The 20,545-nt window shown below is 32.4% G+C and overlaps 1 protein-coding gene across 1 annotated transcript in view; it reads left to right on the plus strand.

Moving 5' to 3' along the window:
* GALNT14 (polypeptide N-acetylgalactosaminyltransferase 14) overlaps positions 1-19,933 on the plus strand; it is a 362,037-nt gene extending 342,104 nt beyond the window's left edge. Inside the window, exons 11-14 of the mRNA XM_058169982.1 lie at positions 7,779-7,905; positions 14,169-14,261; positions 17,257-17,340; positions 19,786-19,933. Coding sequence (XP_058025965.1) covers positions 7,779-7,905; positions 14,169-14,261; positions 17,257-17,340; positions 19,786-19,933 — 452 coding nt within the window. The remainder of the gene's footprint in view (positions 1-7,778; positions 7,906-14,168; positions 14,262-17,256; positions 17,341-19,785) is intronic.
* The last annotated feature ends 612 nt before the right edge of the window (positions 19,934-20,545 follow it).

Here is a 20,545-nt window from a genome sequence, read left to right on the forward strand (position 1 = left end):
CACACACACACACACACACACACACACACACACACACACACACACACACACACACACACACACACACACACACACACACACACACACACACACACACACACACACACACACACACACACACACACACACACACACACACACACACACACACACACACACACACACACACACACACACACACACACACACACACACACACACACACACACACACACACACACACACACACACACACACACACACACACACACACACACACACACACACACACACACACACACACACACACACACACACACACACACACACACACACACACACACACACACACACACACACACACACACACACACACACACACACACACACACACACACACACACACACACACACACACACACACACACACACACACACACACACACACACACACACACACACACACACACACACACACACACACACACACACACACACACACACACACACACACACACACACACACACACACACACACACACACACACACACACACACACACACACACACACACACACACACACACACACACACACACACACACACACACACACACACACACACACACACACACACACACACACACACACACACACACACACACACACACACACACACACACACACACACACACACACACACACACACACACACACAGACACTCATGTGTTGAGCTATATGTGTGGGTGCACCGGCCTGCTGCTCGCACAGCCCAGTTACGAATAGGCCACAACCTAGTAGTGGGCTTTTAAAATAAACAAGCAACCCTTTGCTATTCTGTAGCATTGAACAGAGGTACATGGCTTGAAGTGCAATGACCCAAGTTCCCTAAGTGAGTGCCATATTATAATTGCCAATGTGATAGAATGAGATACATGCCTTAACATTAAGGAAGGACAGCACTGAGGTTTTAAACTCCAAAATGTGCTTTGAAATGAGCATGATACCTGTCAGAACATCCATAAAGAATCTATGTCTTTTTGTGAGCTTACATAGTAGCTGCACTATTTCAGAGTATTTGTTGTATTCTATCAATGCTTCCTTAACTCAAACATGCATTTCCCTGAGTTCACAGCACTGCCTTGCGAATTGAGGAAAAGATGCAGCTTCTTTATAAAGGTGCTGGATGATGTGGAGTGCATGCCGACACTCATTCCATAGCATCTTCTCTACTTTGAAATTGCACATCCCTATGTAAGATACAGTATAATCATATTTAACTAAGATTTGTTGTTTGCCTATAACTCAAGAAAGAAATACACCAGTGATTGTAGATAAAACATAAAACTAAATAAACCTAGATGAATATTGTTATAGTATCACCAGCAAGAAAAGTCAAGTGGGAGTAACTGGACAGCCAGTCCCAGTATCCTCACTCAATCTCAGCAAGTGCAAAATAAAAAGGCCTTGTTGTATTCCAACTTCTGAACTGTGATTTCAATTCCAATAGAGGATAGGAAACAGAGAAAATAGCAGAAAGTTATGAATCGTAACATTATATTAGTCCTGTCTTGATCAAAGACAAACTTGTTGTAATAGGAAGAGGTACAGCCTGGATCAGGTCATGGCCATTTTAGTCTAAGCCAGTGGTTTCCAACTTTTTTTTGGCCATGCCCCACCTAAGCATCTCTAAAATCCTGATGCCCACCACCACCACCACGTATAATTCTTACTATTCAAAAAGTGAACTCCTACTCACTGGGAGGAAGCCTAAAAGGCCATTAACCTGGTTTAAACAAGGTTCCAATTGCCTCTATTAAAAATCAAATTGCCCCACTGTGGGGCCTGGGCCTGGGCCCCATGTTGGGAACCACTGGTCTAGGCCAACCAGCTGCTACTTAGTACATATAGTTCTGCCTGAACTCCATGGGGGTGCTAATATATAGTCACCATGCCTACCAGCCATTAATACCTGCACTGGCTACCGGTAGTCTTCCGGGTGCAATTCAAGGTTTTGGTTAAAGCGCTCCATGGCTTAGGACCGGGGTACCTTCGAGACCGCCTTCTGCCACCGATTGCCTCCCAACGACCTGTGCGCTCCCACAGAGTGGCCCTCCTCAGGGTGCCTTCGACCAAACAATGTAGGTTGGCGACCCCCAGGGGGAGGGCCTTCTCTGTGGCGGCACCAGCCCTGTGGAATGAGCTTCCTCCAGGACTACGACAACTTCCTGACCTCCGGACCTTCAGACGTGAACTGAAGACTTTATTATTTCAACGTGCGGGACTAGCCTAAGAACAAAATGTTTTAATTAAATTTTAATGTGGGTTTTATTGGTTATAAATAAATAAATAAATAAATAAATAAATAAATAAATAAATAAATAAATAAATAAATAAATAAATAAATAAATAAATAAATAAATAAATAGATAAATAAATAAATAAATAAATAAATAAATAAATAAATAAATAAATAAATAAATAAATAAATAAATAAATAAATAAATAAATAAATAAATAAATAAATAAATAAATAAATAAATAAATAAATAAATAAATAAATAAATAAATAAATAAATAAATAAATAAATAAATAAATAAATAAATAAATAAATAAATAAATAAATAAATAAATAAATAAATAAATAAATAAATAAATAAATAAATAAATAAATAAATAAATAAATAAATAAATAAATAAATAAATAAATAAATAAATAAATAAATAAATAAATAAATAAATAAATAAATAAATAAATAAATAAATAAATAAATAAATAAATAAATAAATAAATAAATAAATAAATAAATAAATAAATAAATAAATAAATAAATAAATAAATAAATAAATAAATAAATAAATAAATAAATAAATAAATAAATAAATAAATAAATAAATAAATAAATAAATAAATAAATAAATAAATAAATAAATAAATAAATAAATAAATAAATAAATAAATAAATAAATAAATAAATAAATAAATAAATAAATAAATAAATAAATAAATAAATAAATAAATAAATAAATAAATAAATAAATAAATAAATAAATAAATAAATAAATAAATAAATAAATAAATAAATAAATAAATAAATAAATAAATAAATAAATAAATAAATAAATAAATAAATAAATAAATAAATAAATAAATAAATAAATAAATAAATAAATAAATAAATAAATAAATAAATAAATAAATAAATAAATAAATAAATAAATAAATAAATAAATAAATAAATAAATAAATAAATAAATAAATAAATAAATAAATAAATAAATAAATAAATAAATAAATAAATAAATAAATAAATAAATAAATAAATAAATAAATAAATAAATAAATAAATAAATAAATAAATAAATAAATAAATAAATAAATAAATAAATAAATAAATAAATAAATAAATAAATAAATAAATAAATAAATAAATAAATAAATAAATAAATAAATAAATAAATAAATAAATAAATAAATAAATAAATAAATAAATAAATAAATAAATAAATAAATAAATAAATAAATAAATAAATAAATAAATAAATAAATAAATAAATAAATAAATAAATAAATAAATAAATAAATAAATAAATAAATAAATAAATAAATAAATAAATAAATAAATAAATAAATAAATAAATAAATAAATAAATAAATGGGTTTTGGATAACACAGAGATTAAAAAGTGGTACTAGCAACTAGGGTTCTTGGATTGGCCATATGGCAAATTTGTTTCGCCTCTGTTCTCTAAGAAATTCCCAGATTGTTGAAGGGGAAAGGTAGTGACATTGGCTGCTGTTGTTTCTGCCTAAAAGGGTTGATCAAATTGTGTGGGTTTTATTGCTGCTTTTATTTGTAACAATGCTATAAAGCAGAGGAAGAAGCTAACAGTGCTACAGCTTTGAAAAAAGAAGGGAGGCATGGAGATAGCAGAGAAACAGATCTTAAGCTGGCACTAATACTTTGACACCTCAAGGGAGTGTGGTTAGTAAGGAAAAATAATCCTTGTCTTCAGAGATGCAATAGCTTAGTGAGCCAGTGAAACAGATGCTCCTCTTCTGTGGCAATCTCATCCATTGTCTCCCTCTCCCCTTGAAGCTTTGCACATTAGTGTGTCATTATACAGTACATTTTCTTTCCTAATAAGTAGGGATTGTATATACAAATAGTTGTGGGCCATGCTGCTTCTTGCTGAATTGTCCTTTTCCACTGAAACTTCCTCTCACCAAGGAAATCAAGGTCATATAATCAAGCAGTCCCAAAAATATCAGTGGTAAAATGGCTTTGTGTGTTTGTGTAATGGAATGGGCCCAATAGCTAGCCTGGAAAAGGAAAAGGAAAGTTTGCTGGAGTCATGCAGGAAGGACATACAGATAACAGGCTTGGGGAACAACACAAAGCAACGGTTGTATTTTATGATTATGATCATGATTTATCACTTGTTGCTTGCGTGCACGCTGAGAGCTTATGCAGTGGAGACAAATTCCTTGTTTGTCCACTCCACTCCACTCCACTCCACTCCACTCCACTCCACTCCACTCCACTCCACTCCACTCCACTCCACTCCACTCCACTCCTCTCCTCTCCACTCCACTCCACTCCACTCCACTCCACTCCACTCCACTCCACTCCACTCCACTCCACTCCACTCCACTCCACTCCACTCCACTCCACTCCACTCCACTCCACTCCACTCCACTCCACTCCCCTCCACTCCACTCCACTCCACTCCACTCCACTCCACTCCACTCCACTCCACTCCACTCCACTCCACTCCACTCCACTCCACTCCACTCCACTCCACTCCACTCCACTCCACTCCACTCCACTCCATTCCATTCCATTCCATTCCACTCCACTCCACTCCACTCCACTCTCCACTCCATTCCACTCCACTCCACTCCACTCCACTCCACTCCACTCCACTCCACTCCACTCCACTCCACTCTACTCTACTCTACTCTACTCTACTCTACTCTACTCTACTCCACTCCACTCCACTCCACTCCACTCCACTCCACTCCACTCCACTCCACTCCACTCCACTCCACTCCACTCCACTCCACTCCACTCCACTCCACTCCACTCCACTCCACTCCACTCTACTCTACTCTACTCTACTCCACTCCACTCCACTCCACTCCACTCCACTCCACTCCACTCCACTCCACTCCACTCCACTCCACTCCACTCCACTCCACTCTACTCTACTCCACTCCACTCCACTCCACTCCATTCCATTCCATTCCACTCCACTCCACTCCACTCCACTCCACTCCACTCCACTCCACTCCACTCCACTCCACTCCACTCCACTCCACTCCACTCCACTCCACTCCACTCCACTCCACTCCACTCCACTCCACTCCACTCCACTCCACTCCACTCCACTCCACTCCACTCCACTCCACTCCACTCCACTCCACTCCACTCCACTCCACTCCACTCCACTCCACTCCACTCCACTCCACTCCACTTCACTCCACTCCACTCCACTCCACTCCACTCCACTCCACTCCACTCCACTCCATTCCATTCCATTCCATTCCATTCCACTCCACTCCACTCCATTCCATTCCATTCCACTCCACTCCATTCCATTCCATTCTATTCAATTCTATTCCACTTCACTTCACTCCACTCCACTCCACTCCACTCCACTCCACTCCACTCCACTCCATTCCATTCCATTCCACTCCACTCCACTCCACTCCACTCCACTCCACTCCACTCCACTCCACTCCACTCCACTCCACTCCACTCCACTCCACTCCACTCCACTCCACTCTACACTACACTACACTCCACTCCACTCCACTCCACTCCACTCCACTCCACTCCACTCCACTCCACTCCACTCCACTCCACTCCACTCCACTCCACTCCACTCCACTCCACTCCACTCCACTCCACTTCACTCTATTCTGCAAATCTGAAAAGGTAAAATATAGCCCTTTTTTGAAAAAAATAATAACAGATGACAATCTTCTGCTGAAGGCTTCTGTAAATTTAAAGCAAAAACTTAAGAGAATTCAAGTTTCCTATCTGAATGGGACAGAAAAAAATATTGACAATTTTCAGCTTTGGTATTGGAGAGGATTGAGAAAGGTAGAAGAAAAGAAAATAGGATGACCATCAGTAAGATGTCTGGACTCAGTGATTTTGGCAATAGTCACGCTGTTGGAAGATCTGAAGGACCAACTTAGGGACAGATCAGCCTGGAGAAGGATTGTCTGGTTGCTAAAAATCAGCACCAACTCAATGGCATATAATCAATCAGTCAATCAATAAAAAGTTCCCCTTCAGTTTTAGTAACTATACTAATATAGCCTGTATCCTAATTTTCAGAGGATGCATCTACTCTTTAAAGTGATCCTCTATTTGAATCTGTACTGTACAAGCCACAAGCAGTTAAAGATAAGGAATATACAAAGTTAGAGCAGCTATTAGATTATGCTGCTCCATAACTGGTACTAGGATGACAGGTTGAAAAGATATGAAGGTTACTTAGTCACAGTCATTATTATTATATTTATTATTTGTTCAATTTGTCTTCCCACCATGATGAGATGCATAGTCTTTCTATTCAAAGAAAACTACTTGTGATTGGCATTTAGTGTATAGAGGTATTTTCTCTTCTGGGCTTTGTCAACAGCCACGCAGGCAACACTAAGACAGATTTTTAACCTGCAGCAAAATTTGAAACCTCATAGATTTCACAATGGGGAAGAACCTTTTGAAACAGAGCCAGACTCTGACTTAGCTGTTAAGCGTGGGCTATTTAGGTGAAACAGCTTTATTTCCATAATGTCATTGTGTACTTAGATACATCTCAATGGGCTTTCTTACTGCTTTAACCAAAAACTGATTACATCCTTATGGCAATTAACTTCACACTGGGGGAAAGAATTGGATGGGTTGGTCTGGTCTGCTTCTAGTTTCTGTCAGTTTCATATTGGTAAATTCTGACCTGATGTCCAATTTTCATGAGCAAAATTATTCTGTTAGAATTCCTCCTTCTGTCCTTGGCAAAAGTAAGTAGGATTCGATACTTTGGCATCTTTTTATTGGCATTCCCCCTCCCCTAGATCTCATTGTTACAATTATATTCATTTTGCCTCCTTGCCTAATTTTCCTTTTTCTCCCAACTTGGTAGTAAAATCAGGATGTTGACTTTCGTTGGGGGTGTTACTTGGAACCCTGACCCGGGATTTCTCTCGAAGGGCATGGTTTCTGTATTACGCAGGATTCCAATAATTACAAGAATTAGGAATTAGCCTGTTCCTCTTGAGAAATGAACTAAGGAGCCTGCTTATAAACTCACTCTGGATATCATAATTTTTCAGTGTTATATGGAGAGTTCAATTGATAAATGTCAGGCTGGCAGGAAAGAGCTTTGAAGAGCACTTAAGAGGGCAGAATGCCCAGAAAAATTCTTGCTGACAGTAATGGGTTTGCACCTGGGGTGAAATCTAGCAGACTCTGACAGGTTCTGGAGAACTGGTAGCAGAAATTTTGAGCAGTTCGGAGAACCGGCAAATACCACCTCTGGCTGGCCCCAGAGTGGGGTGGAAATGGGGATTTTGCAGTATCTTTCTCCCTGGAGTGGGGTGGGAATGGAGATTTGGCAGCATCCTTCACCAAGCCACGCCCATAGAACTGGTAGTAAAAAAATTTGGGTTTCGCCACTGGTTTGCACAGTTTGATGCAAAAAAAGGAAAAGTTAAGGATAAGCCCAAATCCCATCTGATCCTAGACTTTTAAAAAAAAAACTGAAATTGAGCCTGTCTTTCACAGAAATCTCTTTCCGAGTGTGGATGTGCGGCGGGAGCTTGGAAATCATTCCCTGCAGTCGGGTTGGCCATGTCTTCCGGAAGAAGCATCCTTACATCTTCCCAGAAGGAAATGCCAACACTTATATAAAGTAGGTTTGGGTGGGTTTCTGTCTTTTCCCATATTTCTCAATGAAAATGAAATAAATTCTACAGAAGGTCACATGTCCCAAGCTCACAACCCAATGTGGGATGTGTCAGTGTGGGTTTAATACTATACAGGTAATCCTTGACTTACAAAAGTTCATTTAGTGACCATTCAAAGTTACATCACTGAGAAAAGCTACTTACAACCACTTTTCATACTTATGACCGATGCAGCATCCCCGTGGTCACGTGATCAAAGTTCAGCCCTTTGGCAATTGACTCACATTTATGACCGTTTCAGTGTCCTTGGTCACACGATCACATTTTGCGACCTTCTGACAAGCAAAATCAATGGAGAAGCCAGATTCACTTAACAACCGTGTTACTAACTTAATAACTGTAGTGATTCACTTAACAATAATGGCAAGAAAAGTTGTAAAATGGGGCAAAATTCACTTCACAAGTGTCTCACTTAGCAACAGAAATTTTGGGCTCAATTGTGGTCGTAAGTTGAGGACGATCTGTAGTTTAACTAGCACATCAGGAAGAATGAAGAATTGCAAAATAGGTTGTAGGGAAACAGCAGAAGTTCAAAAGAGGAGAATAGAACAGGAGTGTCAATGCTACTTTCTTAATATGAAAATTGTCCCTCAGGGAAGCTTCAAAACATGGCTACTTGTGAGTACAGTTGATGTGCTCAGCATTTGGAGGAATCTAATTTTTAAAATATTTGCTAAGAATGCCAATGAAGTTATGTTTTTCAATTATATACATGATCATAATGGCGGTTCTTAGGTCAGTCTAGGTGGTACCTTTAAAGTGAGATGTAGGCAGACTCTCCCAAGGGATTCCCTTCCTTCATAGAATATCTGAATTTATTCTAATGCCATGTTGCTCAGTGGACATGTGCTATATTTTCTAATCATGCCTGCTTTGATTTATGGAAAGAAGTTGAAACTACACACATGCCATGCACTGCTATTAACATCAGGCCTAATATAACCTTTTTTTTAATTTTCCCATTGCTCATTCCCTAATTCAACTACTCAACTACTCAAGGGCACTGAGTAGAGTCACAGGGAATAGTTGCTGAGTTGGTTCTCCACTCGGATTACTGGAAAATCTGTCACTGTGTTTAAAAAGAGTTCCACATATTCAAGCATGTGCATGTAAAATAATATCTGCAGCAATGCAAGCTGTGATAAGAAAATGCATATGCAAAAGCAGCATCACTATGCTCCCTAAACACATTAACTTCACTTTGGAACCTTGCGGTGCAGAACAATATTGGTTGTTTTAGCATTATTCAAAAATATTAAAACAGTGCATGAATATTTAGTGGTAATAGAAATGGCATAGGGCCGGGCTATTTACGGGACCGCCTACTGCTACCAAATACCTCCCACCGACCCGTGCGCTCTCACAGAGAGGGACTCCTCAGGGTGCCGTCAGCTAGGCAGTGCCGTCTGGCGACACCCAGGGGAAGGGCCTTCTCTGTGGGGGCTCCCACACTCTGGAACGAACTCCCTCCAGGACTTCGTCAACTTCCGGACCTCCGAACCTTTCGTCGCGAGCTTAAAACACACTTATTCATCTGCGTGGGACTGGATTAGATTTTAAAGTTATGGGTTTTAAGTGGTTTTTATTATTTATAACTATTTTAAATTTGGGCAATAGAATAAGTTTTTTAATTGTTGTTTTTAATCTGTATTTTTATGTATTTTAACTGCCTGTGAACCGCCCTGAGTCCTTAGGGAGATAGGGCGGTATATAAATTTGAAAAATAAATAAATAAATAAATAAATAAATAAATAAATAAATAAATAAATAAATAAATAAATAAATAAATAAATAAATAAATAAATAAATAAATAAATAAATAAATAAATAAATAAATAAATAAATAAATAAATAAATAAATAAATAAATAAATAAATAAATAAATAAATAAATAAATAAATAAATAAATAAATAAATAAATAAATAAATAAATAAATAAATAAATAAATAAATAAATAAATAAATAAATAAATAAATAAATAAATAAATAAATAAATAAATAAATAAATAAATAAATAAATAAATAAATAAATAAATAAATAAATAAATAAATAAATAAATAAATAAATAAATAAATAAATAAATAAATAAATAAATAAATAAATAAATAAATAAATAAATAAATAAATAAATAAATAAATAAATAAATAAATAAATAAATAAATAAATAAATAAATAAATAAATAAATAAATAAATAAATAAATAAATAAATAAATAAATAAATAAATAAATAAATAAATAAATAAATAAATAAATAAATAAATAAATAAATAAATAAATAAATAAATAAATAAATAAATAAATAAATAAATAAATAAATAAATAAATAAATAAATAAATAAATAAATAAATAAATAAATAAATAAATAAATAAATAAATAAATAAATAAATAAATAAATAAATAAATAAATAAATAAATAAATAAATAAATAAATAAATAAATAAATAAATAAATAAATAAATAAATAAATAAATAAATAAATAAATAAATAAATAAATAAATAAATAAATAAATAAATAAATAAATAAATAAATAAATAAATAAATAAATAAATAAATAAATAAATAAATAAATAAATAAATAAATAAATAAATAAATAAATAAATAAATAAATAAATAAATAAATAAATAAATAAATAAATAAATAAATAAATAAATAAATAAATAAATAAATAAATAAATAAATAAAATAAATACCATCTCCAGGTCATCTGGACATTCCAGGACATTTGTGCAAAGTATAGTTGTGAACTTTCCTGTTTGTTTCTGTAGATGGAGAAAAATATATGGCATTCATGTTGAACAGTGGCATTCCATTGCTATAGTGGAGCTACAGATGTATATTGGATTATTTCTCTCTCTTTTTTTTAGGAGTTACACTACTCAGCAAGTTCTCTGATCAGCTTCACGTTTTAGGATTGCAAGTCTGCTTATGGATAGTTAATCAAAGCAGCAGAGCAGATGAAAAGAAATTGCAAAGGGAAGAGGGAATGTAGCCTACTTGAATAGACCTTGATCAAACTTTAAATGAATAAGGTGAACCTTGGAGAGCAAGAGGGGTGGGAGAAACAAACAGGAGACAGAATGAATAATGAATTCATCCCAGTGAAGATCTAGGAGCCCCAGCTATTGGATTCCATATACGTCTTCATATATCTCTATCAGCTGCTAGACACCAATTCAAGTATGTTAAGGTTGCTTTTCAGAGGAACGATACCTATGCTTCTGAGTGCAATATTCATACATCATTCACTAATCTTTTTGCAAAGCAACACTCTAGATATTGGGATATTCTTAAAGAACAGGGAGAGAGATTGACAGAAACCCACCAATTATATTCATTTGTCAATGTATGTATTGAAAAACCTACCCTTTTTGCAACGCTCGAGTGTATGGAATGAGAATATGCATTCTGTTGTTTGTTTATTACACCGCTTTCTGCCACAGTCTGGAGATTCTTTTTCTAGTACAAGACATGAAAATTATCTAGCCAATATACTGAACAAACTATAATGAAAAAAATGAATTAGTGTTACCTTCTGCTGATAAAATGCAAAATACAGTCTTCCTGCATTATATTGCACTAAGGCTTTCTATCAGGAAATTTATATGGAAGACTTCTACTGCAGTCATCAATCTTAGAAATACATATAGTTACTTTAATGATTGCCATTAAAATAGAGGTGTCAGGTTTCCATTACCACACATCTGAAAGAATCTGTTCTAAATCGGATCTAAATCATTGTACAGCCCTTTAATAAGTACCAGTAAGGCAGTCTTTTTTATCAGTTTAAATGGGCCCATTTCTTTCTAATGAATCCATTTTTCTGGTGTTTTTTTTACAGTTTTCTATATGAAAAAAAATTATATAACTAAACAGAGGATTTTTCAATCAAATAAGCCATGAAGTTATTATGCACTGCCTTTGTATGAATCTTAATTTACTATCTGATAAACCTGGATTCAGAACCAAATAAATATTGCAAAGGTACCTCTAATATTTTTGGCACTCTGATGCCTTGACATAGCTTGTTATAGACAGACAGATGGATATTTCAGGCTTGTAATTCATCACATCTGTATATTCTGTTTTAGGTAGGTTCTTAAGACAGTATTTACTCCATGTACCTACAAACATCCTGTTTGCTAAGTTTTTACCTTTCCTTTATTACAACTGGGGAAACAGCTAGGAAGGTGCAAGAAATCTAACTTACCATTTCTGAATGGTAGGCCTCAACTTACAACAGTTCATTTAGTGACTGTTCAAAGTTACAGTGGCACTGAAAAAAAGTGACTTATGACCATTTTTCATAGTTACAACCTTTGTAGCATCCCCATGATCATGTGATCAAAATTCAGATGCTTGGCAACTGGTCATTGATGTGTCCCAAGGTCATGAGATCACCTTTTGCAACCTTCTGACAAGAAAAGAAAAGTTCACTTAACAACTGTGCCATAAAGGTCGTGAAATGGGGCAAAACTCACTTAACAAATGTCTCACTTAACAACAGAAATTTTATGCTCAATTATGGTCATAAGTCAAGGACTACCTGTATTTGGACATGGGTTACTATAGTTTCCAGTTTACACATAATGGAAGCTACAGTTAATTACTTTTTCTGGTTGGTTGTGGGGCAAATGTGTTCATAATGTACCTCTGAGAAAATACAATACGTGAAACAGTCTTTAAGAACTGAACTCTGTCACTGGACATTTTTTTCCCCACCTAGATCTCATGAAAATGAACTGCTGCTTTCCTTCTTCTTTCTTCTTCTTCTTCTTTCTTCTTTTCTTCTTCTTCTTCTTCTTCTTCTTCTTCTTCTTCTTCTTCTTCTTCTTCTTCTTCTTCTTCTTCTTCTTCTTCTTCTTCTTCTTCTTCTTCTTCTTCTTCTTCTTCTTCTTCTTCTTCTTCTTCTTCTTCTTCTTCTTCTTCTTCTTCTTCTTCTTCTTCTTCTTCTTCTTCTTCTTCTTCTTCTTCTTCTTCTTCTTCTTCTTCTTCTTCTTCTTCTTCTTCTTCTTCTTCTTCTTCTTCTTCTTCTTCTTCTTCTTCTTCTTCTTCTTCTTCTTCTTCTTCTTCTTCTTCTTCTTCTTCTTCTTCTTCTTCTTCTTCTTCTTCTTCTTCTTCTTCTTCTTCTTCTTCTTCTTCTTCTTCTTCTTCTTCTTCTTCTTCTTCTTCTTCTTCTTCTTCTTCTTCTTCTTCTTCTTCTTCTTCTTCTTCTTCTTCTTCTTCTTCTTCTTCTTCTTCTTCTTCTTCTTCTTCTTCTTCTTCTTCTTCTTCTTCTTCTTCTTCTTCTTCTTCTTCTTCTTCTTCTTCTTCTTCTTCTTCTTCTTCTTCTTCTTCTTCTTCTTCTTCTTCTTCTTCTTCTTCTTCTTCTTCTTCTTCTTCTTCTTCTTCTTCTTCTTCTTCTTCTTCTTCTTCTTCTTCTTCTTCTTCTTCTTCTTCTTCTTCTTCTTCTTCTTCTTCTTCTTCTTCTTCTTCTTCTTCTTCTTCTTCTTCTTCTTCTTCTTCTTCTTCTTCTTCTTCTTCTTCTTCTTCTTCTTCTTCTTCTTCTTCTTCTTCTTCTTCTTCTTCTTCTTCTTCTTCTTCTTCTTCTTCTTCTTCTTCTTCTTCTTCTTCTTCTTCTTCTTCTTCTTCTTCTTCTTCTTCTTCTTCTTCTTCTTCTTCTTCTTCTTCTTCTTCTTCTTCTTCTTCTTCTTCTTCTTCTTCTTCTTCTTCTTCTTCTTCTTCTTCTTCTTCTTCTTCTTCTTCTTCTTCTTCTTCTTCTTCTTCTTCTTCTTCTTCTTCTTCTTCTTCTTCTTCTTCTTCTTTCTTCTTCTTCTTCTTTCTTCTTTTCTTGTTTACATTTATACCCCGCCCTTCTCCGAAGACTCAGGGCGGCTTACAATGTATAAGGCAATAGTCTCATTCTATTTGTATATTTACAAAGTCAACTTATTGCCCCCCCAACAATCTGGGTCCTCATTTTACCTACCTTATAAAGGATGGAAGGCTGAGTCAACCTTGGCTCGAACCTGCAGTAATTGCAGGCTTTGTGTTCTAATAACAGGCTTCTCTATTGCCTGAGCTATCCCGGCCCTTAAAATATAGTTGGAAAATAATCTCCCTTATTCTTGCTGTTTTTTTAATGAGAAGCATTAAATTTATACTCTTTCATGCAAGCTTTTCCTGTTGTTTCTCCTTTCTTTTTAAAATGTCTTTCCTTAGAAACACCAAGCGCACGGCGGAAGTGTGGATGGATGAATATAAGCAATACTATTACGCAGCCCGGCCTGCAGCTCAAGGGAGACCATATGGAGAGTAAGTGGCCCCTTCTGGCAGTGAAGGAAAACGGAAAGAGACTCAATTGCTTGATATGGTAGAACCTCATTATTGTTTTATTGGAGCGTCGTCCAGCTGTTGGGATGTGTGCTTTTTGTTTTTCTGGGAACAGTTAATTAGATGTTAATGGTAAACAGATGCTGCAAGGATATAAGTATAAAGTCCTAGTTGTTATTTGTGGAGATGTGACGGGGAGTGAGAGCTTATATAAAAGCCCATTTGAAATATCGATTTATTCATGAATGAAAATAAATGGGTTCGTCTCCTCCTCATTTCTCATGTTTGAAGTTGTCTCAGATAAATTCCAAGGTGATTTCTCCTTTTCATAGCTGTCCGGTTGGTCCAGGAGAAGCAGAATCAGCTATCCTTACTAATGAGTTAGCCCTGTGAATAAACACTACTCCAGAGCAGAAGCAAATAAACAAACACTTCCTCCTGCAAAAAAAAAAATAGTGTGAACCCATACAATATATGATATGTATATATACAATATATAATATATTGTATATTGTACAATACATACATATATCGTACAATATATATGAGCCAGACAATCTGAATCCTTGTTTCGATATTTGCCCCCAAAGCAGCTCTGAGTTACATTTTAACATTGGCTCAGAACTGGTGAGGAGATTTATTCCATTTTCACCTGCCCTTCCCCCACTCCCTTCTTTTCCTTTCCTTTTCCTTGCTTCTTTATCCAGTGCTTTAGGTTGTTTTATAACCTAAATATAACTGTAAAATCAGCTCAGGTGATGGGAAGGTGCAGGTCATCTGTATATTTTGTTCGTGCTACTGCCTAATGTGCTGGGACCTTTGTTCTGTGTCAGATGAAATCTTTCCTATCACTTGTAATAATGCATTATACATTGTAATTACTTCAGTTCAGCTAGCTATGCACATATCCCTGATCAAGCAGTTAGCAACAGCACCAGTTATATATCTGGAGAAAAAGAACAGTAAAGATTCCCTGGAGTGGAGCTTGAATGTAGACAGGGATGCATCATTTTCTTGGCATCCGTACAAAACTAGTGTTTGCTTTCTTTCAGGATTTTTTTTTGTCCCAATCTACAGTCTATCGCCCTAGGATTTCCTCAAGGCATCCAGTCTAAGTATTAGGACTGACTTTACTTAGCTTTTTTGAGATCAACCAAGGTCAGCTAAGCATTTCCATCAGGTCTGATTATATATTAAAGGAGAAAGTTAAATCCAACGCATCACTTCCTTTGTCAGAAATCTTTTGTTTTTGTATTTTTGCTTATTTTCTTTATGTCATCTAAATTGGGGAGCTGGACTTTGAGCAATGTGTATAGCATTCATTACATATATGATTCCCATTCAAGTTAATATATATGTGCACAAAAATGCCCTCCTGTGACATATGCCACAGTTAGATGCATGCAGCACTGCTATCGTAGAAAAAATTGCCAAGGCCAAAAACATTTGTGGGAATTTTATCATACCATAAAGTGAACAAATTAATCCATTTCCCTGTGATTCCAGTCCTGACTCATAACTGCTTTAGTAAGAAAAATATATAATCCTATGTCCATGTCTACTTCAATTTCAGCTACTCAATCATCCTAGCCATATACGTAAACCCAGATTTAATCAAAAATTGTTTCTTTCTACTTGGAGCCAATCTAACCTTCCTGTATAAGATATTTCACAGCTGGGGTACAACTGGTGAAATCCTATTTACAAGTGCAGGAATGCAAAATTTCATGTATTGGTAATATAATAGAAAGGGCCTCCTCAGAAGAACTCAGAACATACAATTGTTTTCAAATCAGTTTGTGCCACAATGAGAAAAATACCTTCTATTGTTCTGTCCTGTGATCTCCCAGTCCTTGAAATTTTACTTGTAGCTGATAACCCAAGCCTGGGAAATAGCTAAGGGAAGAATGAGATATGGTTTTGTGTTGTTGTTTTTTACATAATGTCCCTCATAGGGACAGAAGTTGATATGAGCTATAGAATTAACAGAAAATTATTAGCATTTGGAGACGGACTCAAGATGGCAAAAGTAAAAAAAGGCTAACAAGTAAATAAAAAATTAATCAGACAGCTAAAAAATCCTCATATCATCAGAGAGGAGGACAGTCAGCAAGGGTTATGTACATCTAGCACAGATATTCAGAAGAAAAAGAAACAAAAAAAACCAAAATTAAGATCAACTGTACACTAATTGCTGGGGGTTGCCAGCTGAGTTTAATTAACGTCCTTGATTAATTCTTTTGGAAATCCAGTACAGTTACATGTTAAAGTAAGCACAGCACCATTTTAACAGTACTACTACTGTCAGAGAGTTAGTTAATTTTCTGAACTGTAAAGCAGTTAGGTCATAAAATAATTTACTACATTTCTTTGAGAAAAGAAATGGAGAAGTTGAAGCTTTCTGTGCATTAGCTGAATCCATTTGCATAAATATCTAGCTAGAAGAGTCAATATATTTCTATCCTTTTAATGCTAAGAATAAAAATTAGAATTACATACAAGAAAAGACCTTGCATGCTGTATTTTGCCTTATTAATCTTTCATGACACAGACTCTAGGACTACATTAATTGCATTTTAACATTATTTTAAGGTTGATTATTTCTTTTACTTTATGTGTTAGTATTAGACATACGGTATTGCATTTGTTAATTCTGCTATGTCGGGATTTAACTGCATTACTGAGCAAACCAGAGCATCCTGATTCATGCATAACACTAAGCCATAAATTGGTGATAGAAACCACAATGGCTAGGGTCACACAACATTTTAACTTAACACAAAATGGTGGTTAGAAATTAGAAATAACTGTAAGAGAGGAGGGTGGCTTCTAAATTATTCTTCTATTTTGTGATTCCATTCATTTAGAATGGAATCCAATTTTTTCCTGACCCTTTAAAACTTGACTCCCATTAAAGAGGTACGGGTCACCAGATGCACTGCCATAACTATATTTTCCAATATGCTCTTTTTAACAGCATTCAAAGCAGAGTGGAACTGAGAAAGACCTTGAAATGTCACACATTCAAGTGGTATTTGGAAAATGTCTATCCAGAGCTTAGGTACTACTAGTGTTTGGTTGTTTTTTTTAAATATATGTATCTGTTACTTGTTACATGAATGAATTATTACAAACTTCATTTTATATTTCAGCTAGTATGAATAGTAAGTCCTTCCAGATGGTTCAATGTAAATTCCCATCTTTCCTCATTTTAGCTAGTTTAGCTAGGGATTAAATGAATTGGAGTACAACAACTGGAAGACAGCCACGTACTCATTCTTGTCTTGCAGGATGACTTTAAGTCTGACCCACTATGCACATTTTTAGAAGTAAGCTTTACAGGTAATCCTCAACTTACAACTGTTCATTTAGTGACCATTCAAAGTTACAATGGCACTGGAAAAAGTGACTTATGACCATTTTTCACACTTACGACCATTGCAGCCTCCCCATGGCCACATGATCAAAAGTCAGATGTTTGGCAACTGGTTCATATTTATGACGTTTGCAGTATCTCGGGGTCATGTGATCCCCTTTGTGACCTTTTGACAAGCAAAGTCAATGGGGAAGCCAGATTCACTTATTTATTTATTTATTTATTTATTTATTTATTTATTTATTTATTTATTTATTTATTTATTTATTTATTTATTTATTTATTTATTTATTTATTTATTTATTTATTTATTTATTTATTTATTTATTTATTTATTTATTTATTTATTTATTTATTTATTTATTTATTTATTTATTTATTTATTTATTTATTTATTTATTTATTTATTTATTTATTTATTTATTTATTTATTTATTTATTTATTTATTTATTTATTTATTTATTTATTTATTTATTTATTTATTTATTTATTTATTTATTTATTTATTTATTTATTTATTTATTTATTTATTTATTTATTTATTTATTTATTTATTTATTTATTTATTTATTTATTTATTTATTTATTTATTTATTTATTTATTTATTTATTTATTTATTTATTTATTTATTTATTTATTTATTTATTTATTTATTTATTTATTTATTTATTTATTTATTTATTTATTTATTTATTTATTTATTTATTTATTTATTTATTTATTTATTTATTTATTTATTTATTTATTTATTTATTTATTTATTTATTTATTTATTTATTTATTTATTTATTTATTTATTTATTTATTTATTTATTTATTTATTTATTTATTTATTTATTTATTTATTTATTTATTTATTTATTTATTTATTTATTTATTTATTTATTTATTTATTTATTTATTTATTTATTTATTTATTTATTTATTTATTTATTTATTTATTTATTTATTTATTTATTTATTTATTTATTTATTTATTTATTTATTTATTTATTTATTTATTTATTTATTTATTTATTTATTTATTTATTTATTTATTTATTTATTTATTTATTTATTTATTTATTTATTTATTTATTTATTTATTTATTTATTTATTTATTTATTTATTTATTTATTTATTTATTTATTTATTTATTTATTTATTTATTTATTTATTTATTTATTTATTTATTTATTTATTTATTTATTTATTTATTTATTTATTTATTTATTTATTTATTTATTTATTTATTTATTTATTTATTTATTTATTTATTTATTTATTTATTTATTTATTTATTTATTTATTTATTTATTTATTTATTTATTTATTTATTTATTTATTTATTTATTTATTTATTTATTTATTTATTTATTTATTTATTTATTTATTTATTTATTTATTTATTTATTTATTTATTTATTTATTTATTTATTTATTTATTTATTTATTTATTTATTTATTTATTTATTTATTTAAACTAATTTAGCTAATTTTAACTAGTTGGGGTTTTTTACTAGTTTGTAAGTTTATTATTACTAATTTAACTAAAAAAACCCATTCCTGATAGGGCTTAAAATGTCAGCACTGATACAATTATTCAGGCTTATCACTTCAATGTTTTTTTAGTCTTAAACTCTAACCTTTTATATGTCAAAATACTTTTCTAAAAGTTTCCCAAGTTTGAAATCATTAGTTGACATATTTTTGGAAAAACATTGTTTCTAGCAGAATCACATTTTTATCCTGTCTCTCCTCTAAAGAGCCCATTGCGTGTGTTGACAGTAAACAGCATAATGGAATAAAAAACAAATTAAATGGAATATTCCCCCATGAAGTTTCAAAATAATAATTATTGGGGAATGTTGGTTTATTTTAAAATATTTTATGCCATACCAAAAGGAACAGAAAAGGAATTGATATCAGTTTTCTTTAGATCAAATTCAGCAATCATTTGCTTTACTGCCTTGGCTCTTTTATATTGTCAGCAACTAAAGTTGCCTGTTAGAGATGAAAACTGATAGCCCTTATTCTGGGTCTTACTTCTAAAATCAATGATGTACTCTATTCATCTTACACATGCAGAATGGATATCGTTAATTATTTAATATGTTGTTAATCTTTAGGCTTTATCTATTTTCTTAGAATTCCTGAGGAATCACTGTACCAGACAGGAATGATTCGGCAGAGACAGAGATGTCTGGAGTCCCAGAAAAATGAAGGACAGGAGTTCCCAATGGTGATCTTAAACCCCTGCATCACCAGCAAAGGTGCAGCGAATAGAATAGAATAGAATAGAATAGAATAGAATAGAATAGAATAGAATAGAATAGAATAGAATAGAATAGAATAGAATAGAATAGAATAGAATAGAATAGAATAGAATAGAATAGAATAGAATAGAATAGAATAGAATAGAATAGAATAGAATAGAATAGAATAGAATAGAATAGAATAGAATAGAATAGAATAGAATAGAATAGAATAGAATAGAATAGAATAGAATAGAATAGAATAGAATAGAATAGAATAGAATAGAATAGAATAGAATAGAATAGAATAGAATAGAATAGAATAGAATAGAATAGAATAGAATAGAATAGAATAGAATAGAATAGAATAGAATAGAATAGAATAGAATAGAATAGAATAGAATAGAATAGAATAGAATAGAATAGAATAGAATAGAATAGAATAGAATAGAATAGAATAGAATAGAATAGAATAGAATAGAATAGAATAGAATAGAATAGAATAGAATAGAATAGAATAGAATAGAATAGAATAGAATAGAATAGAATAGAATAGAATAGAATAGAATAGAATAGAATAGAATAGAATAGAATAGAATAGAATAGAATAGAATAGAATAGAATAGAATAGAATAGAATAGAATAGAATAGAA

The sequence above is a fragment of the Ahaetulla prasina genome, chromosome 1, assembly GCF_028640845.1.
Source record: "Ahaetulla prasina isolate Xishuangbanna chromosome 1, ASM2864084v1, whole genome shotgun sequence".
Taxonomy (NCBI): domain Eukaryota; kingdom Metazoa; phylum Chordata; class Lepidosauria; order Squamata; family Colubridae; genus Ahaetulla; species Ahaetulla prasina.